At 44.8% G+C, this 26715-nt stretch overlaps 1 protein-coding gene and 1 pseudogene across 2 annotated transcripts; both read right to left on the bottom strand.

Annotated features, from left to right (window-relative positions):
• Window positions 1-8593: 8593 nt before the first annotated feature.
• LOC123072940 (transcription factor bHLH168-like) lies at window positions 8594-10694 on the bottom strand (annotated as a pseudogene).
• Window positions 10695-19119: 8425 nt separating this feature from the next.
• LOC123064211 (transcription factor bHLH162) lies at window positions 19120-22210 on the bottom strand. Of its 2 annotated transcripts, XM_044487739.1 has the most exons (3): window positions 21892-22210; window positions 19956-20348; window positions 19120-19390 (listed from the first exon to the last, which is right to left on the bottom strand). In XM_044487739.1, exons 1-3 carry the CDS (start codon window positions 22063-22065, stop codon window positions 19325-19327), a joined length of 633 nt encoding a protein of 210 aa, XP_044343674.1. In that variant the 5' UTR covers window positions 22066-22210; the 3' UTR covers window positions 19120-19324. The 2 variants fall into 2 exon arrangements, with proteins under 2 accessions (XP_044343674.1, XP_044343673.1); XM_044487738.1 differs by lacking the exon at window positions 19120-19390 and having other exon boundaries at window positions 19629-20348.
• Window positions 22211-26715: the final 4505 nt, after the last annotated feature.

The following is a 26715-nucleotide window of genomic DNA, read 5'->3' as shown; positions in this document are numbered from 1 at the left end:
ACACATCACAACCAACCACGGACTCCAGACCGGGATTAGCGCTTGGCGGCCACCAACGGCCACAACTTTGTGAGGCATAAGTTTGCGTGTGTATACATGTATCCCGCGGTAGATTCAATAACAGTTTTGCTCTGTTTTTTTCTTCTTAGGTCAATCTGGCGTTCACATCCATGTAAATCTAATCTTTTCTGAGGCTGTGAGATAAGATTTAAATCTTTAGTTTCACTACATTTTATGCAATGAACATTTCTAGAGGTCCACCTACACAAACAATTTTGGCACAAGAAAATGCGCAATGAATGGTTCTTGACTTGCTACATGCACGAAAAATATCTTTTAGTAAGAAAAGATAGTCGCTGCCCGAATTAATGCACATAAGCTTCCATCCAAGAAAACTAAAATATATAGCTCGAGAAACCCAATCTGAAGTGGTTACTGTTCATCGTTAGCTTTTTGTTCGATTCATGATTTGTGTTTAAATTTTGTATATAATTTTTCGCGGCATATATAATTGGCACCTACTGTATCTGTGTCATTATTTTACTTTATTTTCTTGGAATGTTTCTTTTTTAATTTGATAGCAAGGGTTTTCAGACTTAAGAGTACCCGGGAGTATATATATTGTCGTGTTCACTTTGTGTATATGAAAATGTACAATAAATGAATGGTTTTTTCTGCCTCATGCATTGAAAATATCTGATGGATGCATGGCCAGGAAGGAAGCACGAAAAACTGGATCAATTTTTTGTGGAAGCTCGCTAGCTGCTGGATGTCACATTCCAGGCCGGATAGATATCCTACCGGCGATAGCGAGGAGTATCTCTGTCACTAAATCCAGACAGGGGCAGGGCCGACAGATATGCACATGCGTGCAGTCCAGATCAGTATGCAGCTAACACAAAAGCCAAAGCAATACTATCCATCAACAGCGCTAGCTACCAATGCACATAATAATAAGGGCCATGCTCAATCGAATTGAGTAAGTTTGTGAGCTATCTTAGTGTGGTCCTGTGGTAGCCATTTGGGTCCTAGCCTAGCCTGCCTGCTGTTGCTTGTTGGCTGCATATACATATACATACGCATATATGTGTATCAATAATTGAGGTTTTGCAGCAACGGAAGGTGCATGAAGACAATTGTGCAGTGAATGTACCGCGTCCTCATCCATGGTCCACATATACTTGGTCCACATACATGGTACTGGGTAGTCTTGCCTTGGCATGTGTAACTTCTATCTCTTTTACGTTTACTCGACTCCATGGCCTCTTATCATTGTGCCGCCGATTCAAGATTGGAAAGAAATGCAGCTCGCTTGTGGAGTAGGAGATACATAGCAATTGTTTGTTTTACGCCCTCTCTGGTTGTAAATATGTGTCGTCTCGGAGATTAAAATGTATCCAACATACACCTTTAGCTCGTATGCGTATATATTAGTAAATATACACAAACATAAATGTTACGGAAGTTTTTTTTCATTTTAAAAAATCTAACAAATATTTCACCTTATCAATGTAAATAGTTTTTTTATATTTTAGCAGCCAAAGTTACTCCAGTTTTTTTTCTAAAAAAAAGTTACACTTGTTTAACTGAGTGCTTTCTTGGACAACATATATCTTCTACATCTAAATAGCTAGCCCCCACTAACTATTTCTCTCAACATGCAAGCATGCCACATCGTCGCACAACATGCATGAGAAAAGGCCCATTCCCACTACCATATGTCTGAACATGCATGCATGCCACTTCATCATGACATGCATGGAAAAAAGGCCCATCTCAACATTAAACATACATGAGCATTTTCATTCTATTATGTGATATATATTTAATCACCCTTTTATAACTATATAATAATCAAACATAATAAATTATATGTATTTTTAGTTTTAGCTTTTTATACTATTAATTCAAATATTCTTGTTTTGTACAACGAATCACACCGAACTATATTGCAAAATATTCCTGCAACAACGTGCGGGCTATCATCTAGTTTATGAAACAAATAGGTGATACTCCTACAATCACGTTCTAACTTTGCCAAAAGACGGAAAAGAAAAGACACAGGTGAGTAGGGCACAAAAATCATATGCATTCGATACAGTATGTATAGTATCAATTCCAATCATGTACCGTGATTACAAAATTTCCACCATTAAGCGGAAAAGGCTTTGCTTGGTTTGAAAATCTTGGAGATATGCTGGCAGCCGCCATAGGTACGGCTCCACAGGAGCGCTGAATTGTTAGTCAAGTCTCCTTGCTGCTGATACACGCTGGGTCAAGTCTGAAAATGTCACTCATGACCCTTCTTAATCACATTCACAATCGGAATCAGTTGCCCACTTGTCACTCACAAGTCACAAGCAGAGGACATGCATGAATTGGTAAGGAGTGGGCAAATATTGGTGCACGGCAAGTAGTGGAGACCACAACCTCGGGTTTTGGCAAACACTACCCATCACCACATCGCTTTCAAGTTCCCGAGACAAACCTCAGGGACCCCTACTACCATGGAGACAGTTTTGCAGAGCATTGTCCAATCATTTGACCCATTTTCATCACTGGTAAAAAGATATTTTCTTATCCTCTTGCACTGCAAACTTCATTTTGATCGCAAAAACACTTACCCTTCTTTCCGCCACAAAGATACACGACACCGATTTAGCAAAATTTAGCACGGGGGGTGCTGGTATTAAGTAGACGGATTAGATTGGGTTAAATTTTGAAAGATGGTGAATTATTTGCTGAAATTTTGAAAATGGTGAATTTTGTCAATTCTCGCCAAGGTTTGAAATATTGGGTCACGGTCCATATTGATCTGATTTTGGCAAATCAAATATTAGTCAGCGGGCCATATAATGTACGACAGGCAGTTAAATCAAGAAAAAATATGGAATTTTCGGCTAAGCTTATTTATATAATTTCCCTCTAACAAAAATAAATATATAATAAAATAAGGGAATGTACACATTTCATCCCTCAACTCTTTACGAAATCTATATTTAGTCTATCAACTTCAACACCAGACAACTTGCACCCTCAACTACTGAAACCGGACAACGCTCGTCCCTCGTCTAAGTTTTAGTGCTAACTCACGCCATTTTGAGCTTTACTGACTCAAATTCGCATAGTTTTTTTTTTCAAATCTGTCAACTTTTTAAAAATTTGCGTACATTTTTCCAGTTCTCGTCTTTTTTCAAATATGTAAACTTTTTTACTCTCATATTTTTTTTCAAATCCGCATAATTTTTTTATTCCAAGTATTTTTCCTAGTTTGCATAATTTCTCTCTTTTTTAAATTTGAGTCATTTTTTCAAAACAAAATTTGGGGTTGAAAAAATTATGTGGATTTGAAACAAGCTCGATTTGAATAAAGTATGCTAGTTTATAAAAATACCAACTTGAAAAAAGTACACGGATATGGAAAAAGTATGTGAATTTCAAAAAGTTCACATACTGAAAAAAGTAAGGGAACTTAAAAATAAGATTTAGAAAATTATGTGGATTTTAAAAAAGATCACGGGTTTGAAAAAATTACGTGAATTTGAGTAAGCACTGGTCAAAACCGGGGTGAGTCAGCACCAAAACCAGTAATAAACTGAGAGCCGGGACAAAAAATATACTTTTCTCATAAAATAATATCCAAGCACAAAAGTGTATGATTTAATATTTTTTGTTGTTTGTTAACAGAACATAAACTACCCCAACATAAAGTAAAGAAAGCGAACCAAATTCTGGTTGTATGGTCAGGAGGACAGTGGTATTTCCAGCCCATCATGGTTTAAATCATAGACTTGACATTGGTGCTCACATTTTCCTGAATTTATTTCAAGATTTTCGCCAATGTTTGTTCAATGAAAGGAGACGTTCCCGTCGACTACGAAGCGCTTGTGGTGGCTTTGTTAATCTCAAAATGCTATGCCGGCTCAATCTCTTGGATGTGCTAATAGTGGTAGGATGTGCGTGCGTGCATTCATAAGGGTGAGTGTATGCTCGTGTACGTAGCAACTTCGATTGTACTGTGTTAAAAAATATAAAGTAAAAAATAGGAACTTAAGCTTTTCTTAACAAAATATATAGTACAACCAGAAGAAGAAAAAAAAACGCCAGCTAGCAGCCATGCCCTACGCGGCCTTGCCTGTTTAGGCATCTTTATTTTTTTCGCTTGAATTTCAGGTGTAATTCATGTGGATGTGAAAGCCGCCATTGGTACAGCTCCATCCACACACGCGCTGAATTAGTCAAGTCCTTATTTCCTTGGTGAATATAAACACGCTGAGTCAAGTCTGAAAATGTCACTTGAGCACTTTTTAGTCACCTTTATGCAAAGGTAAGCCTTCAAGTTCCATGTATGCAATTGATTAGTTCATATTGATATGAAAACACATGTTTCTCGTACTCCCTCCGTTCTGAAATATTAACGTGCGTGCGTGTGTGTTGGGCAGTGATGAACAGCTGCGTGGACTCACGGAGCCAGGCAAGCAGGGCTGCCCCATCGATCAGAGAAGCAGAGGGCATGCATGCATGCTACCACAGAGAGCACGCTGATGCAGTGCAACACATGTGTTCGTACAGTTGATCATCTTCTGCTCGTCACCTTCCTCAGATAAGTAGAGCAGCTGGTGTAGGGCAGGGAGTGTGGAGACCACCACGTAGCCATTTGCCCATCGCTTAGATCAAACCTCACGTCGTCCCAGCAGCCCGTGAAGCAAACCAGGGACCCTACAATGCAGACAAGGCAGTTGTGCAGAGCATTAGGCATACAGTACGTATGTCCTACCATTTGGCTAATTTTTTTTAAAATAATACACTTCTTTTATGAATTTTCAGAAATATTACATTGGATATAATTTTTTTTTAAATAATACACCGTGGGCCTAGTCAGCCCACGGCAGGCCAACTGGGCCTAATCAGCCAACAGCAGGCCGATTAGTAGCAATTCGTGGCTTGAACCAGACCAAATGGTTCCACACGAACCGGGACCAATGCCCACGAGGCCCCGGCCACCCCCTGGGTTCGATAGGTGCATGGCCAATGGTAAGCTGGTTAGCGTGGGCCCACACGAACCAGGACAAATGGTTCCACACGAACCAGGACAAATGAATCCACACGTTTGGCTTAATGGTAAGCTGATTGAAACTAATCGGCCTTCCGTAAGCCGATAGGTGCATGGCCAATGCAATCTTACGTGGGTTCGAGTCCTGTGCTGGTTAGCGTGGCTTGTGAGGCTAGCTAGCTGGCAATACCGTATGGTGCATGCGGCGACAGGGAGAGTGCCTGAGCGCGGCTACCCGTGCGTGGCCTGATGTCGTTGTTGACTAGGCCCGATCGCTCCTCGCGACTACTTTTCGTCGGTCGACCGAATGCGTACGTGCGTACACAGGTACACTGGCTAAGTACTACGACCTGTGAATTGTTTTCCGGCAAGACGTGCGAATACACAAGCCACGCTTGATCGAATCTTCCAGGAGACAACACACACGTACGTAACAAGCTAGCTACCGAAGCCTGCTGTATCGATCTTGACGCTAGCTAGTTGATTGATCGGTATTGCCAGCTAATGGTGTCATGTCTAAACCGGCTAGCTCTAAACCGTATGTATTCGGTATTGCCAGCTAGCTAGCCTATCAGCTTACGGAGGGCCGATTAGTCCCAATCGCCTTACCATAAACCGACTGGACCCCCTGCCTACGGTTGAGATACTAATCGGCCTGCTGTTGGCTGATTAGGCGCAGTCGGCCTGTTGTGGGCTGACTAGACCGGTGTATTAGTTTTAAAAATTTTGTATCCAGCATAATATTTCTAAAAATTCATAGAAAAAGTGTATTATTAAAAAAAATAGCTACCATTTGACCCTCTTTTTCTATCACCGGTAAAAAAAAGGTAACCTATTTTCGTTTGTGCTGAGCACCACTTGCTAAATTACGGCTCAAGACTGGCAAAAACGTTAGTGCCACATTCTGATGATATAACCGAGTTCAACAACGGAGAGCCGCCGTTTGCTCAAACGGTGTTAGATTTGTTAAACTTTTGGTGCAGAGGATTTTTGGCCCAGGCTTCAGAAAATGGGTCATTTAATTTATCAATTATCACGCAAATAGAGCATCTAGTACAAAGTTGAATCACTTATTTTGGGACGGAGGAAGTATTGTTGGTGGCAATTAATTTGGTCTCATGGCTTTCATGTGAGGGAAGACGGCGCGAGTGATACAAGATTATTTTTAAGGTGTATTAACAATCACGTGCGAGAAGAAGGATCGAGTTATAGACATGCCATTTTGGCTAGGTTATACTCCTCTGTCCACCATCTTCGGCGTGGATAAAATAAGCAGGTCCCAAGTTTTTCATGCTTTTTTATTGTGATAACCATCGAGTACTGCACTGAGTAAAAATTAACGTTACTACTGCAGTACAACTTTTCTCCTAAGATCTACGGGAATAGAGATGCATGTTTCCATCCAAATCCTTTTACGGTTATATAGACAGTGTTCGATCTAGATGGCTTACAGATGCTAAAGAAAAGCGGGAAAGTGCTATTCTGTAGAAACTATCTGTGAAAATATTCATAAAATGATATGGTCTTTTGTGACGTGTGAAGATTATAAAATATATATATACTTTTACTAGTACACAAAATTCATAACTTATAGTGTATCTCAATCTTCACACGGTAACTCATTTTTATGATTTTCACACAGGCCACACGTGATTAATATTTATGAAAGTTACTATTGGGAAATTTTGTACAAACATGTAAATGCATAATTTCTCCATAATTTTTGAAATTTAAAATACTGAAGTTTTTAAAAGTTGGGTTTAGATGTACCCAAGGTTAAATCCTTCGTTGGATTAGTATAGCATAAACATATTTTTCTTTCTGATGAAACAACTACTTGTTGTAGCAAGGTATTTAGTGCCGAAGATACTAGAAGAATAATCCAATAAAAAATTATAAATTAAAAAATAAAACTTAACAAAACAAAACTACAGCTTGATGCATATGGCAGGAGTAGGTTTTAAGCAACAAAAGTGGATCCAATTTTCAACAAAAGATTGTGATTAGCCAGCAACCAATCACTTTCGCTCCCTAAATTAAAATAATTAAGAAATGGGTGTGTTCTTTCCTGGTAATCTTTTGGCCCACCATAGCAAGATCACCCAATCATTCACTCTCTTGACAATGAGGAAGAAAGTGAAGCATCTAATGGCCCCAAAACCAAGACCCATCACGTAATAGTATTCAACACGATTACATGCATGGATGCAATAACATCAGCCTCTCATTTCGCCAATCTCTTTCTCTAATTTGGAAAGACATACAGAGTACTTGCTGAGTCTTACCCTATAGTACACTCCTTCGTTTGATACTTTAATCAACATAACTTTCTAACATACACACCTTGACATGATATCCACATCTTTCTTCCGCTTTATTGAACTTTAATTTTGCCAAAGAATAACAAATTAACTTAATTGTCAACATCCGAATATCAAAATCAGGATGTTGAGAGAACAAACTTCATTCCCCTAAGTAATGAATTTTTTCTGGTCATAAGCACCAGCTCGCCGACAAATTCATATATACTAGTATGATTCATAGTATTTACCGCTCTTTTTCTCCTGGTTGCGCCATAATTAAATGGAGCAAAAAATAAAGCAAACCACACAAATACAAAATAAATTACACTTGGGCAACTTTGGGATATTTTTGGGCTTGCAACATGCAATCACATAGCCAGAATATTGAGCGATACATGAACATAGACTTATTCTAAAAAAAAACTCCAGCAACGTGCAACAAACCTTGACAACCAGACATGGTTACTGTAAATTATACCAGGTGGTAGATCAAAGAGCAATCAACATCCTTTTCCGTACAATGATCATGTTGTGAAACAACATGGAGAAGATGTTATATAGCTAATGAAGGATGTTTCCATCCCCTTCTTGTAGCAATTAATAACTAGACATATGTACCATCTATATTTATATATATATATATACACACACACTATCATACCAATGCTCTCAGTCGCTCAGAAACACTTGAAACATCTATGCCAATTCTTGAGCTGAAGGCCTGCACAAGATAAATAGAGGAAATTAATTGATGCAATTAATTGACCCATGTGAATTTCGTGGAGAAGTAGATAATAAATTAGTTCAATATTTAGATGGAAAGAAGTCCTTCATCATGCAATGAAAATCATTTTTCAGTTGATGTAGATTAAATCTAATACTTAAGTTCTAGCGGGTGGAGAGGGAGGAAGAGAAGAGAAAGATATAAAAAAAAATATGGCACATGTTTTATCTAATGTCATTCTCAAACATCTTGGCTAGCTTTCCCCAATTTTTTCACTTTCTACATAGAGAGAAATCATCGATTCCACATTTTCCACATATTGTACATGCATCACTTTCATTTTCCTTTGTGCCTTTCACTTGTATATATAGACCATAATATACTTCAATACTTTCTTTTACTGCTCATTCAGTTTAATATGCACACTAGAAGAAAATGTAAACCCCTTCAATAAGTATGGGCACATAAACTAGAAATTTATGGTTAATATGAATACTTGAACTCATGTGTGCCTTATCTTTAACAACATAGGTTGTATTTTCTTGCGTAGATGTGAAAGGCTGTACCTATATATGTACGAACCTGGGAGTGTATGGTGTAGAATATTTTGTGGCCAGCAATGGAGTGATTGGCATTGATGACCTCGGCGCCTTCTTCCTCGAGGATGGTGATCACCTCGTGGAGCATGATCGGCCTCTCTGTGCTGCATACCAGCACCACATCCAAGCTCGTGTCATCATGTTGCCGCACCTCCAGCACCGGTGCCCATGCCTCCCAATGTTTCTCTCGTTCTAGTGACCCCGCACCGCCACTCGTGGTAGGGGTGGTTGTGGGCGTTGAAGCACCACTATCCCCTCTTGCGGCAGCCATTTCTTTCGCTGAGCTCCTCCTATGATGCAACTCATCGACCCTCTCCTTGAGCTTCTTTATGTATGACGCAGACTCATCTAGGCTGCCTAGCTGGGTCATTGTATCCTATATACACATTTAAGGCGCAACAGTGTTATAAAAAAATATGTGAAGTAATTATAAAAATATCTAAGGATGTTAATGTTTTGTTAATTAAGATAAGTCATCGTCTTTTTATAATTTAAGAGCTATATTTTCCCAGATCTATGCATCGTTGATGCACATAACCACACATGATAATTCTTTTGAGTTTGAAAATTATATTATCAAATCATCTCCTGTAAAACAAACAGTGGATTATCTTTAGAATTTTTGTTTCTACTTGACAGAGAGTTTGATAAGCTAATTATTTATTTGTGCCACCCAAATGTCTTCACATACCTACAAGGCATTCTTTCTTATCAGTTGATATTCACTTACTGTGTCGTATTTTCACCCTTTGTACATTGTTAGCTAAAACAAAAATGTTTCGTACTTAGTTGGATCTTAGTCCAGGAGATAATTCTTCTGTTTCTCACAAATCTCACTTCATACTATCTGCATCGATGTTGTACTTGGTACATGACGATATTTTATCCTATTTCTAGCTATCCAGTCCGGCTTATCCCTGAGTTCCATTTGTCACCCTGATAGTAATGTCAAACAGAGGCATATATGCCTACTCTTGGTAATTTGAAATCTTCTCGGATTTTTTGCAATATATTAGTTATGTACTACATCGATTTATGGTTAGCTTGGCCTTTCAAATGGAACTTGGGGTTGTGTATCCAAAATATGCCAGAAATATGAAATAGAGGCGAGGTTTAATGATACCTGTATTTCAATGCTCGTAGATATGTACGCCTGGACGTGAGGTCAAAATAAGCACGACTGTACCAATAACTAATTTCAGTTGTCCATCTCATCGACAACAAAAAAGGAAGTATGGTTTACAAAATAATTAATAGGTTGCATGTACCTACGTCACTGTTTATGAGGAAAGCAACACATTCCAACAAAACTAAATGCCCGGCCGAGGCCGTACGTAGAACTCAATTGCTCCGGCCCAGTGATTACAATATTTCATGTGATGGAAAGGACTATACTTAATTAGTACTCCCTCTGTAAACTAATATAAGAGCGTTTAGATCACTAAAAATAGTGATCTAAACGCTCTTATATTAGTTTACGGAGGGAGTACTACTATTCTATAGTGGTGGATACTGAATTAGTTAGTGACAATATGAAATGCTAGTATACTCTGTTGACTAATTAGCATGCAGTTGCCACTAAAAGAATTCAAAACAATTAAACGTGCTCATCTTCTTCCTTTTTCTGGGCCAGATCGATTAGCATGTATGGTATGGAGAGAGGCATCTAACTAAGTATCGCATTATTCAGTAAAAAGGGAAACAAATTAAAAACATATGGAGTAGTGTTTGTGGGTCTTACAGGGTTGGAGAAGTGTTCTTTTGGGATGAGGGAGGCGAGCTTGGCGCAGAGCGCCTTCATATGCTGCCTCCTCTCCCTCTCCGCCTCCTTCCTCTCCACCACCCTCGCAGCAGTCGTGCCGCTGCTCGCCCTGCCCCTCATCCGGCCAGTCGCCTCATGGGCCTGCACGTCCATCTCGAACTCCCACGCACAAGGAGTCACGGATCTGCTAGCAGCCGGCCGGTCTGGTGGTCTAGGTAGAAATGCAACCAGGCTGCTAGCTAGCTGGAGTGGGTGTTTTGTTTTTCATGGAGCAAGCAGAGGTAGGAGGAGTGGGAGTGGCGGAGGTGGCTTAAATGGGAGGCGCTCGTATGGGTGGTGCGAGTACGGATAAGGGCCGGCCGGATGTGGAAAATATGCTAGGACATATATGGACACCAAACACTCTAGAGTATTAGAATATGTACATACGAAGCACTCCGTATGTGGTTGCACTGGTGAGTACACATGCATGCGAGAGGGAGCACCAGCATATCCACAATTTTTAATTTTTTATTATTATTTGTTATTTTCTATTTTTGTGGAGATACTTTGACACCCTTTATCCAAAAAAGGTGGCTCTGTATATATAAGAGCAACTCCATGAAACAGGCCTGGGCATGGGGCCCAGCCGGAAGCCCAAAAATACACAAATATAATGTCTCCAAATGAATATAGTTAATAATGATGTACTCCCTCTATATTTTTATACAAGGCCACAGACTCATATATTACAGATACCAAGGTAGTAATTAATGGTCACTTAAGTCAATGTTGCAAACTAGTCTTTTCTTCTCGCTTGACGTGTTAATTAATGTGTATTTTTTTCTTGAACGCACAACAATACAACTTTTTCACTCCTAGTTAGTTGATTAATGTGAATTATGTGATGCATGCAAACCAACCTTCTCACTCCAGCATGCATGCATGAGGTATTATGTCCTCGGTTGCTAATACGGGGTAAACCTCACCAATTTTATCTCGATTGGTGTTAGTGGCCTTGTAGAGCTGCAAATTATAATCTTAATAGTGGTCTTATATAAGAAATATAGGGAGTATTAATGATGTATTTATATACCTCGTAATAACACTTTTAAATATATAATGCTTCTCTCTAAATATGTACTAAGTGAGTGCCAATTAATTTGGATCGGGGAGAGTAGCCCATCAGAATCCTACAACTGACGCCAACTCTCACAGGGTGGAAGTTTCACTGGGTTGGCCACCATGCAACATTACCTCTCACCCATATCCGTGCACCAATGTCCCCCTGCATGCATGCCCAGCTGTCGCAGGGTGTCAGATTTGACTAGTCCGAATGTGATGCTCTCGGGCAAGAATGGAGACATAAGAGCAACTCCAGCCGTTGGCCCTTGGGGGCTCTAAAAATCGCCGCCTGGGGCGGCGCTAAAAATCGGCTTGGGGGCGATCGGGTTCCCAGCCGCCGCCGCCCCAGGGTCGCCCCAGACACCCTTTTTAAAACTATTTTAAAAAGAAAATCGGCTAAGATTCGGCAAACATGACAAAGATTCGGCGAACAGGGCATAAACTTCGGCATTCTACATTTTTTTACATAGAAAACATGAAATTTACTTAAAAATCAAAGAGCCGCGACTACAGGCCGAAGAACTCGCTGACGCGACGTAGTCGTCGTCGTCGTTGCCCTTCTCCTTCTTCACGCTGCTGGACCCTTGCCCGGGGTCGCCTAGGCGGACAGGGTTGGCCGGTGGAGGCGCGTCGTCGTCGATGTCTTCAAGCACGATGACGCCCCCTTCGTCGCGCACATGGCGGCGTGCGGCGATCTCCTCCAGGGCGCGGCGCTGGCGCTCCATCTCCAGCCGCGCCCAATCTTCCTGCGCCCACTTTCCGGCTCCGTCTTCACGGCGATGAGCCACGGCTCTGTCTTCAGCTTAACGAGGCAGGGTGGAGCCAAGGAGGAGGCACGCCCGCCATCGTTGATGATGATGCCGGCGCTGCGGGTGCGCCAGTCGAGCGGCATTTTCGCGGGCTCGGCCTTGACGCTGAAGAGCGCTCGCGACCCAGAGGAGTGGGAGGAGGATCAGGAAGAGGAGGAAGAGGAGCCGGTCCTCCTCGACATCCATTGGCCGCCACTCCAGCAGGGGAACGGGCGGCGGGGTACGTCAGCGGTGGATCGTTGCCACCCTCGAGGTACTCGAGGACGGCGTGGAGCGTGCAGCCGGGGGCGCCCCACCACAGGCGGCGGCCGTCGCTGTTTTTTGCTCCCCCGCACCAACCACGCGTTGTTGGTGAAGGCCAGCCACTCCACCTGCCGGCGTTCGAAGTACGTCGCCCACGCCCCGTGGTTGCCGGCGTCGTACTCTGGGAGGGCTCGCTGCTCCTCCGACAGAGACGCCCGCGCATGCTCGATCTCGGCGCGGAAGATGTCGGGGCGCGTGACGTCAGGCATGGGGCCGGGGGACGCCGCCAACGCTGGGCCTCCATCGCCCCGGCGCGCTCATGTCGAGAGGTGCCGAGTAGTTGGCTTCGTGTAGGAGATGGGCTTCCCACTCGTGCAGAGAGCGGCGGCCGAAGCCATTGGTCGTCGCCGGGGAACCTTTCACCCATCGTCTGTGGTGGCTGTGGGGACGGAGAGGAAAGAGAGCTCGTCGGCGGCGGCTGTGCACGGGGAGAGAGGGGCTGCGGGCGGGTGTGTCCACCGGTGAGGGAGGTGCTGCTTTATATACCGGCCGGGGGGCGTCGCCGCGTGTACGCGTGGCGGGAGGGTGCGTGTCGCCTCACCGCGCCGCCCGTGAGAAATCAATGGAAGACTGACCGACAGCAGCCTTGGCATTGATTTCCCACGGAAAACCGAGGCGACGTGAGGACGAGGAGGCGCGTGGGTCGCTGACTCGGCGGGGCCGCCATTCTTTCACGCGAAAAACGATTGCCCCGGCGCCCATAGGCGCCCCCAGTGCGCCGGGTGCGGCCTGGGTCCGCCGGCGCCAGTTTCGGGCCTAACTGGCAAAAAATAGACCCTGGAACACGACTGGGCCGTTTTTTAGGCGCCGACGCCAACAAAGGACCTGGGTGGCCTATTGGGGGGTTGGGGGGGGGGGGGGGGGGGGCTGAAGATGGTCTAAGCTGTTACTCATAAGTATGACACTGCATTCATTCAGTGAAGTGGATGGCAGCGGGAAAATTTGTACAAGCAAGACTGGTCCATAGTACTACCGTTGATTGATTGACTCTGCTGCGTATTTTTATTGATTTTGATTGATTCGTTGTTGGGCGAAGAAAATGAAACGATGAAAGGGAGAAAGCATGCATGCGTCACGCCGGTGACGCGAGAGAGGCTGACGTACGTATGAGTGTGAATGAACCACGAGGTTGATCAGCTGCCTTTACTTGTTTCCGGCGATCGACAAGAAGAGCCAGGTGTGTCTCTGTGTGCGCAGATCGATCGAGCTTGATGGATGCATGCTGCATGACGCACGTATGGAAGGGGGCTTCGTGGAGGAGGCCTGGTTGACACAGACACTAGCTTTGTCCATCTCTCCGTGTCTCTCTTCACGTAGGAAACATTTCCCTTTTCTGCTGCTTCCAGTAGCCTCTCCATCCATCCAAGCTCGTGCGACATGCATGTACGTATGTATGTATGTACTGTATAGAAGTTTCGGACAATACGTATAAATGGTGAAACAACAAGCTAGTGACACTAATAACCGTCGACTTTGCTTTTTTGTGTGAAAAATAACAGATTAACTACTATAAAAGTTCACTGGAAGTACAAACATCTTAGACCTAATAAAAATCACATCGAGATCTCGAGACCACCGAGTGACCACTACTGCCACAAAATGAGCCACCGATGCGCCGCTGTCGTGGCTCCCCTACCGGAGTCAGCTTAACCTTGTCGATGACACCCGGGGCACGTGGCTCAAAGGACCAGCGCCCTGGAGCCACAGTCGCCGCTGTTCAACCCTTGCATATATCTAAAGCACCTAACACTAAATCTCGCCACTTGACGAGAAACCCTAACACCATCGCCCCAAGTAGACGACATGAATCTATGTCGGAGCTCTGCCTACTACGCCTACACAGACGAACTCAAGAAGGATCTGAAACTGAAAGACAAATTCAAACAAGAAGCGCCGCCATCCGCCCAAGTGCTGCACCTGGGAGGACTAAAAAACGCTACTCTAAACTACTAACCGGAGCGAAGGCATCAGGATTACCCTCCCCGCCACTGACCGCCAGAGCGGCAAACAGAGTGCGGGGGTGCCGATTAATTCATGGGCTCGCCAGTGAAACCGGAGGGTGGAGTTTGCCCTAGCTGCCTAGGGTTAGCCGGTTATGGGAGGAAAATGATAGGATTCTACATTGAAATATACTTTGAAACATGAAAACAATTGTGGACTTTACTTGGTCAAGCTTAATCATACCAAATTGATTTAGTACTTTAAGTTTAATTATAAACCAGGGAAGGAGAGGACCGCATAACAGGAAGATAGGGGAACTGGATAGCACACATAGTAGGGAAAGAGAGAGGAGGTGCAAAGGTGCCGCCAGAGAACGATGAGGGTGCCACACGCAAGGTCTTCAGCGTGCAGCCAGACTCGCAAGAAAGACCGAGAGACGAGAAAGAGACAGGAGGATTGAGAGTAAGGGTGTCTATGACGATCCTTCGTCATGGTTTATCTAATATCCAAGGTTGGTTTTCTAGACTGTCCCAAATTGAATGCCACCTTGGATATATCTACTATGTGAGACATGTCTCTCTTTTGGCGTGTCTAAGATCATTTCCGGTGACGGACCTTACTTTTCTTCATGCCTCGCAAGCCCTACTTTTCTGAGAGGCGTATTAATTCCTCCCCTAAACATTTTGAGACAAGGGGCCGAGAAAACTCGCCATAAATAGCCTTTGCGAGCTTTGTTAACCCATATCCAAAGCCATGTCTTATATAGCCTTTTATGTTGTTCTATATATTGTAGTGGTGTGGTTGTCTATAAATAATTTAGCAACATCTATTGTGGCATAAAGATGGCAGTTGGATCGTGTTACATCAGGTCAATCATATCGAACCTCGATACCATACCCATGAACATGCTCATCACCCACCCACGACCCTACATGTGTTGGTTATTAACTTATAAATGTCCCCTTCCCTATAACCTAGGTCTCGCTGCATATAATAATTGTTGAATACTCTACGGTCGACACGTATATAAATCAAACACACGCTATCAATCTCATATACAATGACCCATTACCTAACTTATATGTGGTAATTTCGGTGTCGGCGAATTCGTAGCTTCACTGATTATTGGTCAGTTAATTTGAAAACATAAATAATTCGTAGGAACATACTTAATACGTATGTATGTTGTCCCACACGCCATACGACTGCCGTCCACATTCGGGCACTAGTCCTGGCCTTGGAAAAAATGCGGTAAATGAATGGTCCATCACATATCCATGGGATGCCTCATCGATGCATATGCATCGTCCCAAATGAAGAAGAAGATAAAAATCATTCTATTTTGTGTGGATGCAGGCAAGTGGTCGGATGACAACAGATGGATGGGCACTGTCATGCAGACATGTCTACACAATCTCTAGCTAGGGCCTTGTCTCTCACGTACGAATCCAGAAGCCAGAGAGACAGGCACGCAGTGGATTAGATGTGCGCATGCATGCAGTCCAGATGATTATTAGGCACATAAATTAAAGCACAAAAGCCAGGCACAGCGGTGCAAACAGACGCTAGCTACCAGTGCAACATCCATCTACAGCGTATACACTGTGCGCCTAGTGAGGCCCATGCTCGAAATCAAATTATGGGTAGTGTGGTCCGTCCGGTAGGCATTTGGATCCTTGCCGGTTGGCTGCTTATTTGTGTTCAACTGATGATTAAGGCGTTTCAGCAACGGAACAAATCGTGAGAGTGGCAATTTGGCATATCTATACATTTTTATTGATAATGTTTTGATTTTTACGCTACCTCAAGGTAGACACCGACCCTAGCTAGGGATGGCCACGTAGTCGTAGCACCATTGAATTTGTTTTGATCGCGTGAATGTAAGTTTTTTCCCACCGCCATGGATTAGATTGGGTTGAAGTTTTCGAAGACTTTTGAAAAGGGTGAATTTTGTCGAGTCTCGGCAAGGTTCAAAATATCAGGTTGGGGGCTCATATGGTTTAGAATACAATTTTGTACTAAATCAATGATACTTATTTTGGGATGGAGGGAGTACAAGTTATCAGGTGATATAATGGACGATATGTACTTAAATCAGGGAAATTCTATGGACAGTTTCAAGTAACCTATTCATAAAATGCCTTTCTAACAAAAACAAAACAGATAATAAAATAATACCTAAGCAGAACAAGTGTATGATACAACAAGGTTTGCCCAGCTCCAATGAGAGGGAGGGGGGTGACGGGGTGCGCCTTCGGCTCGCTCGTAGTCGTTGCTAGGTGGTCTACGAACCTGGATGTATTTTCTAATTCTGGTGTTCTTTGTACTACCACAACAGTTGATGAATAAACTAAAAGTTTTCCTTGCAGTTTTTTCTATCACTTTCTACAAATATATATACATCCAGGAAAAAAAAGCACAGCTATCTGCCGGGCCCCACAGACAGCTAGCACAAAAGCTATAGGGCCTTGCTCATTTAGGCCTCTGTATCTTTTTTTCCTTGGATTCCATGTGTAGGCCATGTGGATGTGGAAGCCGCCATTGGTACAGCTCCATCTCCATCATTAACCACCTTCGTTCCATCTATTCAACTGGAGAATCACCTATTTGTATGTACACTGTTGCCTGATGTTTGCATTTGATATGAAAAGCCACATGCATGTCTCTGCTCGTACATATCAATATGCTCGGCTTTTCAGTAAATTGCCTTCAGAAATCACAATCATTCACTTGCCCCATCGATCAGACAAGCAGATGAGGGCACGCATGCATGCTACCACAGACAGGACGTTGACGCAGTGCACCCCATGCATGGCCGCAACACATGTGTACGTACAGCACGAACAGTTGATCATCATCTTCTCTTTGCCTCCATTCAGATAATTGCTGGATTCACTGGAGCAGGGCAGCTGGTGTAGGGTAGGGAGTGTGGAGGCCACCACCTATATCGCCATTTGCCAAATACAGTACTGCCCCATCCCCCATGCCCTTCAGCCCGTGAAGCAAAGCAAGGTCCCTACAATGCAGCAGACAGGCAGTTCTGCAGAGCATTATGCATATGTCCTACCACCATTGCAGGTACTCGTTTTTTCCATTCACTGGTAAAAATGGTAACTTCTTATTTCCCTTTCTACCAAGCAAAATAATTTGCCAAATACCCCTCGAGCCTGGCTTAAATATTAGTCCCACACTCTCAAGACATAGCCAAGTTCAACACCGGAGAGGCCACCATTTGCTCAAGCAGTGGTGCTGAATTTATAAAAGTTCTCAAGCAGAGACATTAATTCTTGGCCCACGAGCTTCTGGAAAAGAGCCAAATTAATTTGGCAATTATCACGTGCATAGATTATCTAATGTAACATTCCATTGTTCAACTGACATGTCGCTACGTATGTGTGTGTGTGTGTGCGCGCGCGCCATTTTATACACGGATGGTTTGACTTGCTACATCATATGAGTTGTCGATTCATAATATTTCAGCACATTACGGTATAGCTAGTTGACGGTGGAGTAATGTGTCATGCCTTTCGTGTGACGGAAGTCAGCGAGAGCAACATTAGTATAGCTAGTTGTAACAACATATTTATGGGCGAAGGCACTAAAAAAATAACCCAACAAATTTTACACACTGAATTTAAACAAATACTGGAGCTTCATGCTTGACACGAGTAAGTTATAAGAAACCAAAGTGGATACAATTTTTAAGAAAGTGGTGATTCTCAAAAGTGCCGATTAGCTAGCAACCAATCACCTTCACTTCTTTGTCTTCTTTTTAGAGAAACGTTATTTTCGATTGCTAAATTTATAAAATGAACAAACGGACGTGTTCTTTCCCGGTGAGCTTTCGGCCAACCACATCAGGCTCTCCCCAGTCATCCACTCTCTTACGACGAGGAAGAAAGTGAAGTATTGAATGGGTCCAGAACCAAAAGCCGTCACATAATAGTATTCAGCATGTTTACATGCATATGGATGCAGAAACCTCTGCCTCTCACTTTCATCCATCCCTTTCTCTAATATTTTCTCGGTCTTACCGTATATTATACTCCTTTATTTGATACTTTAGTTAGCATATTTTTTGACATACTCCTTTGTTTGATACTTTAGTCAACATATATTTGTTTGACATGACGCCCACTTGTCCACATATTGTATTTTCTTCTGTTTTGCCAAGGTTTGCTTTCGCCAGAGGATACTAATTAACTTAACTTTCAATCTCAAGGTCTGCATGTTGTGGGAACAAAGTTCATTCCCCTAAATAATGAATTTCGTCTTACCCTATATACTGTATATAGTTGCCAGAAAAAACAACAACTCCTGCATGGTATATATAGTTAATGCTAGAATAACTTACAATATTGAGCAGACCATATAGTAGAAGTAAATTACATTCAAGAAAGTTGGGGATAATTTTGGGCATCTGCACCATGCAATCACATAGCCAGAATATCGAGCAATACATGAATACAAACTTATTCTGAAAATACTCCAGCAACGGACAACAAGCCATGACAGCCCAGAAGTCAGTGATAAATCACAGATCAGTGAACATCCTTTTCCATACATTGATCATGTTGTGAAAACAACATGAAGAAGATGTTATATAGCTACTAAAGGGTGTTTCCATCCCGTTCTTCTAGCTAATAACTAGACATATGTACCACATGCGGGATTTTCTCTTTATATATAGTTATGGGATATATATTTTATACAAATAAATTTACTATCATACCAATGCTCTCAGTCTTTCAGAAACACTTGAAACATCTATGCCAATTCTCGAGCTGAAGGCCTACACAAGATAGAGAGAGGAAATTAATTGATGCAACTAATTAACCCATGTTAATTTCATGGAAAAGGTAGATAACAAATTAGATTTATATTTAGATGGAAAGAAGTTCTTAATCATACAGTTAAAGACTTTTTCCAGTCACGGTAGATTAAATTTAAGACATAAATTCTAGCAGATGGAGGGTCGGGAAGAGAAAAAGAAAGGAATTAAAATTTGTGTGGCACATGTGTATATCTATGGTCATTTTCAAACTCTTTATCTAGCTTTCCTCAATTTTATCTCTCCCTACATAGAGAGGAATCTACTGTCCATATTTTTCATGTATGTGTATATGCATCACTTTCATGTTCCCTTTGTGTCTTTCACTTGTGTATATACCATTAGTTTACTTCAATATGTGTAGGTACACTAGAAACAAAGGTGAATCCCTCCAATATATATGGACACAGCAAGTAAATAGTTATGGTCAAAATGTATACTCGGTCTCATGTGTGCCTAATATTATACAACATGGGTTGTATTTTCTTGTGCAGATGTGAAAGGCTATACCTATATATGTACATACCCTGGAGTGTATGGTGTAGAAGATTTTGTGGCCAACAACGGAGTGATTGGCATTGACGACCTCGGCGCCTTCTTCCTCGAGGATGGTGATCACCTGGTGGAGCATGATCGGCCTCTCTGTGCTGCATACCAGCACCACATCCATGCTTGTATCATCGTGTTGTTGCACCTCCACCACCGGTGCCAATGCCTCCCAATGTTTCTCTCCTTCTGGTGACCCCGCACCACCACTCGTGGTAGGGGTGGTGGTGGGCGTTGAGGCACCACTAGCCCCTCTTGCGGCAGCCATTGCTTGTGCAGAGTTCCTCCTATGTTGCAGCTCGTCCACCCTCTCTTTGAGCTTCTTGATGTATGACGCAGCCTCATCCAGGCTGCCTAGCTGGGTCATCGTATCCTATATACACATTTAAAGTCCAACAGTGTTAGAAAAATATGAGAAAAGATATCAAAGATATCAAAGGACGTTTATTTGTTTTGCAAAGATAAGTCATCTTATTTTGATAACGGAAGAGCTATATTTTCTGGATCTATGCATCCTGAATGCACATGACCACACATAATAATCTTCTGAGTTTGGAAATATTATAAAATCATCTCTTGTAAAACTAACCATGGATTCTCTTTAGACTTCCTGTTACTACTTGACAAAGAGTTTGATACGCTAATGGTTTATGTGTGCCACCCAAATGTTTTCACATACGTACCTACAATTCATGCTTCCTTAACAGTTGAGAATCTCTTACTGTATGATATTTTCGTCCAATGTGCATCCTTATTTTTTTAATCAATTCTTCATCCTTAGTTGGTTCTTAATCCCGGATTAGTTCTTCTATTTCTCAGAAATCTTCTTAATATCTGCAACGGAGTTGTACTTGCTACTTCGTCCTATTTCTAGCTGTCTAGTACGGCCCATCCTTGAGTTCCATTTGTCACCCGGATAGTAATTTCAACGAGTGAGATATTTGTCCTCTTAAGTAATTTGAAATCTTCTCAGATTTGTACTACACCAATTTATTGTTAGATTGACCTTTAGTTAATGTACTTTCCCTCCGTCACATATTAGTTTGTCATTGAAACGGATGTATCTCGATGGAGTGAATATTATTAATAGGTAAGAAATATTTACGTGAAGAGCCACATAAGACCTCATACGTCCAATGGAGGCACAAAATTAATAAAGCATTATATGTGTTTCTTATATATTTATGGATATCGAATTCCGAGCTCAGTTTTTGAGAGATGAACAAAATGATTCTTGCAAGCTCAGAAAAAAAAACATATGCATTTCAAACATGACACTGTCTTGGATATCTCCTGGGAACTTGGGCCTGTATATTCAGAGTATGCCAGAAAAATATATCGAGGTGAACTTTAGAAATTTCTATGTTTCAATATTACTACTCCCTCCGTCCCATAATAGTATAAAAAACGTTCTTATATTACGGGACGGAGGGAGTACTATTTTGTACACCTGGACGTGAGGTCCATAGCATGATTGTACCAGTCGGCTAGCTTCGGCTGTCCATCTCAACGGGAAGAAGAATTCATGTTTACAAAAGAGTTAATAGGTTGTACATTCCTACATCACACAGTTCATGAGGAAAGCAATACATTCCAACAAAACTAAATGCCGCCGTACATAGAACTCAATTGCCTTGTCCCGTTGATTATGATATTCCATGTGATGAGAAGGACTATACTTAATTACAATAGGATCTACTGGATACTGAATTGGGTAGAGTGAAATAAATGTCCATATATACACACAACAAACCCTCTTGACTAATTATAGTCGCCACTAAAAGATTTCAGAATACTAAACTTGTTCATCTTGTTCCTTTTTCTGTGCCAGAGAAGCAGCTAACTAAGTGTCCCATTATATTCAGCTAAAAGGGAAACAAATTGTACAACATATGGAGTACTGTTTGTGGTCTTACAGGGTTGGAGAAGTGCTCTTTTGGGATGAGGGAGGTGAGCTTGGCGCAGAGCGCCTTCATGTGCTGCCTCCTCTCCCTCTCCGCCTCCTTCCTCTCCACCACCCTCGTCGTGGTCGTGCCGCCGCTCGTCCTGCTCCTCTTCCCGCCCCTCGCTGCCTTCGCCTGCATCTCCATCTCGACCGATGGTCGAAATGCAACCAGAAGGACGGAGGGGGAGATGGGTGAGGAGGAGTGAGGGTTTATGAACACAAGAAGGCAGCTGCTAGCTAGCTGGAGTGAGTGTTTTGTTTTTCATGGAGCAGCCAGATGGAGGTAGGAGAAGAAGAATTCCAAGGGATGAGAGCTAGTAGGAGGACTGGAGTGGTGTGGCTTAAATGGGAGGCGGACAGATGGGTGCTGTGTGTGCGCGCCCGCGGATAAGGGCAGCCCAGGACGTGGAAAATATGCCTAAGTAGCTAGATATATGTGTGGACACTGTATACGAACACTAGAGTATCAAAATATATGTACAAATTATGAAATATATGTGGTTGCACCGGTGAGTACACATGCATGCTAGACAGGGAGCACCCAGAAATATCCACGAATATTATCCTTTTCTTTTGGGAAATATCGACGGGTATTTTGATTCACAGCCAAAACGTAATTTACCACCGCACCAAATCTGTGGTGAATTATATTTGGTTGGGAAAGGTTTTCCTTTGTAGCAGCTGGGTTCCTTTTGCCATAGATTGGAAAAATGTGGTTGTACGAGCAACACCATCAAATAGCCCTTGGCATGGGCCAAGCGCGACAGACTGGCCGGAAGCTCGAAATGTCCCTGAATATAGTTATAACGATATATATATATATATGTGGACACACACACCCCACAATAATACTTCTAAATATGAAATATGTCTTAAAATACATAATAGTATAGTATTGTGGCCAGGCTAGGTTGGGCCCGGATCGTTAGGGTCGGGCTTATCGGAGCCCAGCCCAACAGATTCCTAGGTCTTGCACCAAGGGGCCCTCCGTAGGTCATCGGAGCATTTTTTTTTGGTGGTTGAAGCAACAAAAACAAACAGCTTTAGTTGGTGGCCTCCATCTCGCCATCCCGGGAGACGTTGCAATGCCGGTGCCTGCCGCAGTTCCTCTTCCGCCTCTTCTCGGCCCGCCTCTAGCGTCATCGCTGCTCCACGCCTCCACATCTCGACCCCACCACATCGCGGCCTCCCCATCCTCGACGCAGCGCATTACCGACTTCGGCAACAACGAGGCAAGGGGGGAAGGCACAAGTGGCGGAGCAAGAAGAGTGGAAGGAGAGGAAAACATAGGAGCATCTCTAGCCGCGGGCCCCAACATGCCCCCCCCCCCAAGGCCCTTTTTCATCGCCGGCGCCCAAAATTCGGCCGAGTCGCGCCCTCAGAAGCCCAATTTTCGCAGGTTAGGGCTGAATTTGGTGCCAGCACACCCAGGCCGAACTCCGCACGCTTGGTGCACCCAGGGACGCCGGGGGAAACGTTTTTGGCGCGAAAAGAAGTAGGGCCACCGAGTCAGTGACTCGCCGCCTTTGTCGTCCTCATCGCCTCGGTTCTTGCGGGCATCAATGCCAAGGTTGTCGCGCCAGTCAGCCTTACATTGATACCTCACGGGCGGCGCAGTGAAGGTGCGGCGACGCGCGTCCCGCCCACTCCCACCAAGCGGCACACGGCGGCAGCCCTACCACCGCCCATCCGCGGCTATAAAAGCCGGCCCCCTTGCCAGTGAACGCACACGCTCTCGCCACCGACGCCCTTCTCTCCGCCTCTCGCCGCCGACGCCACTCTCTCCCACTCTCTCCCCACCGACGCTAATGGCGGAGTGCTTCCTAGGCGACGGTGCGGCAGCAAACGACTTCGGCAGCCGCCATCTGCACGAGGACGACGATGTCGACTACCTAGCGCCCCCGGACATGATGGTGCCGGGCACCTGGAGGCTCAGCGCCGGCGGCGTCTCGGTGCCACCCGCGCCCAGCGGAGCTGCTCGGCGCACTAAAATTGCGCGCATCCGGTCCTCGCTGCTGGAGCCGCAGCGGAACCAGCCGAGGTACGCCCCTGACAGCAACATGTTGTGGATGGCGTACTTCGAGCGGCTCCACGAGGAGAAGATCGCCTCCACTAACGGCGTCGAGCCCCGGGGCCACCTCAACTCCGAGCGGCGGCGCCAATGGTGGGGCGTCCCTGGCCGCACCCTCGAAGCTGTCCTCCAGCACATCGAGGCCGACAACACGCCACGCCAGGAATACCCGGCGCCCCCCTCCTTCTCCCGACGTCGTGGTAGCTCATGGACGCCGCGGCGAATGGAGACGGCGACCTCCTCATCGTCAGGCTCTGGCTCTCTTTCCTCCGGTTCGTCGGTGCTCCGCCCCGTCAAGCTGGAGCCGCAGGAGACGCCACTTGGGCACCATACCCACCGCGGCGCGCTCATCGGGCGCCCACCCCACTCTTCTTCCCGCCTCGTCAGGCCGAAGACGGGTTTGCTCCCCATGAAGAAGGAGCACGAGGGCATGGCCGCCGCCGACGAGACCGCCCTCAAGTGGGTGAAGGAGGACTACGTCCGCGAGCAGATGAAGCGCCAGCGCCGCGCCTTCGAGGAGATCGCCGCTAGGCGCCGCAGACGCGAGGAGGGCGGCGTCGTCATCCTCAACATCGACGACGAGGAGGCGCCCGAGCCGTCCAACCCCCCGCAGATCGGCGACGCTGGTCAGGGGTCCAGCAAGGACGGGGCGGCACCCAGCACTGCAATGGCGATGACAACGACGACGATGGCAGCGGCGACTACACCCGGTTCTACAGGATCCTATGCATGTAGAAGGCAGGAGGCGGCGGCGGCAGATAGTGCTAGGTGTAGTCGTTGTGTTTAGTTTGTGTTTTTAATTTGTGCTTTTAAGTTTTTTACAAATATCAATGAAATCGCATATTTTTGAACGAATTTATGTCGTGTTTGGCCGATTTTATTTTATTTTAAATGACGTCTAGGGACGACCTGGGGCAGTGGCTGGGAACCCGAACGGCCCCAAGCCGAAATTATCGCATGTTCGCTTCAGGCAACGCTATTTCAAGCTCCGGGGGCCGAACGGCTGGAGATGCTCTAATGAAAATAAAATGTGAGACACTGACCTAAGCTGTTGCCGCTGTGCTGTTGCTGTTTACCAGTCGTGAGTAATGATGGGCTGGGCTGGGCTGTACCGAATGGACATGCAATTAAGCTCGATCTCCACATGCTGGCCGCATTAATTAATTCAGTGAGTGCAAGCAAAGCAAGATTGATTAATTATTTGTTGACCAAGAAAAAGAAACGAGCTTAGGAGAGCTCAGCTCATCGATCGCATGCATGCATTCGTCACTCCGGTGACGCAAGCAAGGCTGACGTACGCACGCATGCATGAAGATGAAGCCCAAGATTGATGGATCAGCTGCCTTGGATTGCTTCTGGACATCGATGACAGAATTGTCCCAACCAGGTCTCTCTCTGTGTCTGTCTAGATCGATTGATATGACATGTGCGTGTATGACGCACGTATATCTCCATGGCGAGGACAAAATTTCTGTTCTAACCTTTTATGCTAACAAAATCAAGAATTGACCTCGTTTGCGAAGAAATTTTAAATCTGACCTTTTTGGTCACGACAACATCTTTGGCGTTTGGCTTGCATGGGAGACGCTAGACTTTGTGGCGTTTGGCTCTGGCCCACACGAACCTAGCTGGCGCTGAAGTGGCACTGCCAGACGCCATGCATCTTAGCGTTTGGGCAAACGCCATAGAGCCTAGCGTTTTGAGCCCATCCATTGTGAGTAGACAAGAAAAGATATTTGCATTTGGGAGCTAAGCTTCATGTAGAAACTGCGCTGCATGCATGCATCAATAATGGACTTGCTTCCGTCAATAATTGTAGTAGGTTAATTAATCTTATCAGGAAACTAAAAGAATTGGTAGTAGGCTTTTATTTAGCAAAAAAAATGTATTCTAGAACTTAGGAAATCATCCAAACATACTAGATGGTTACACGGGCGCTTACTAGGGGTGCTAAGGGCATCTTCAACGGCAACCCGCACGTGCCGCCTCTATACAAGAATTGAAGTTGTCCGCCTCCATGTCGCCCTCAAGCTTGGCGTCGACGGGACGGGAGGGGTGGTGACCTTTTTGGGACACGAATGGTGATGACCTACCGTGCACTACTCTTACTCGTTGTTGGCGGTGCCGAACAACGCCTCGCTCGCCTCGTCATCGCACTCCATGCAGGCGGCCGCAACTTCCGCCACCCGTTGCCGGTATCGCCAGCGGGGCGAGGTGTATCTCGCGGGCGGAGCGGTAGGATTCAAGTAGCGCTTCCTGCTCCACCAGGTCCTCGTCCGCCCCGGCGGCCCTGCCGGCGGTGACCTACTCCTCCGCCTGCAGATGCTCCTAGAATCGGTTGTGGTTGTAGTTGGCGTCGGCCTGCGCCTTTCAAAACTGGCCCTCCCGCTCCCTGCACCATGTCCATATAGTGGGCACGGGCCTTGTCGGTGGTCATGGTGCAATAATGCACTGGTGAGGGTGGAGCGGAGGAGGAGGGTGTCGCGGAGGAAGAGGAGGGTGGCGCTGGCACGTCGGAGGAGGCATCCACCGGCTGCCTGCCGACCTGCCAGTCGGCAGTAATGGCGGCCATGGCCTTCTTCTACTCCGACGTCAGCCCGTCCCAGAGAGCTTTGGCCGCGGGGGGGGGGGGGGGGGGGGATCCATGGCGGGAAGTGGTGCTGAGAGGCATGACTGTGACTATGACCGGGGCATCGGGGCATCTATTTTTATAGCACCGGTAGG

This window comes from Triticum aestivum, chromosome 3B (genome assembly GCF_018294505.1).
Source record: "Triticum aestivum cultivar Chinese Spring chromosome 3B, IWGSC CS RefSeq v2.1, whole genome shotgun sequence".
NCBI classification, from domain to species: Eukaryota; Viridiplantae; Streptophyta; class Magnoliopsida; order Poales; family Poaceae; genus Triticum; species Triticum aestivum.
This window is presented reverse-complemented; position numbering and strand designations above follow the sequence as displayed.

Excerpts from the sequence above, each read along its gene's own strand:
- LOC123064211 (XM_044487738.1), bottom strand. The coding sequence starts at position 22,065 with ATGGAGATGCAGGCGAAGGCAGCGAGGGGCGGGAAGAGGAGCAGGACG. Across the intron at positions 20,349-21,891 it reads AAGAGCACTTCTCCAACCCT|GATACGATGACCCAGCTAGG; the intron begins GTAAGACCACAA and ends ATGTGTATATAG.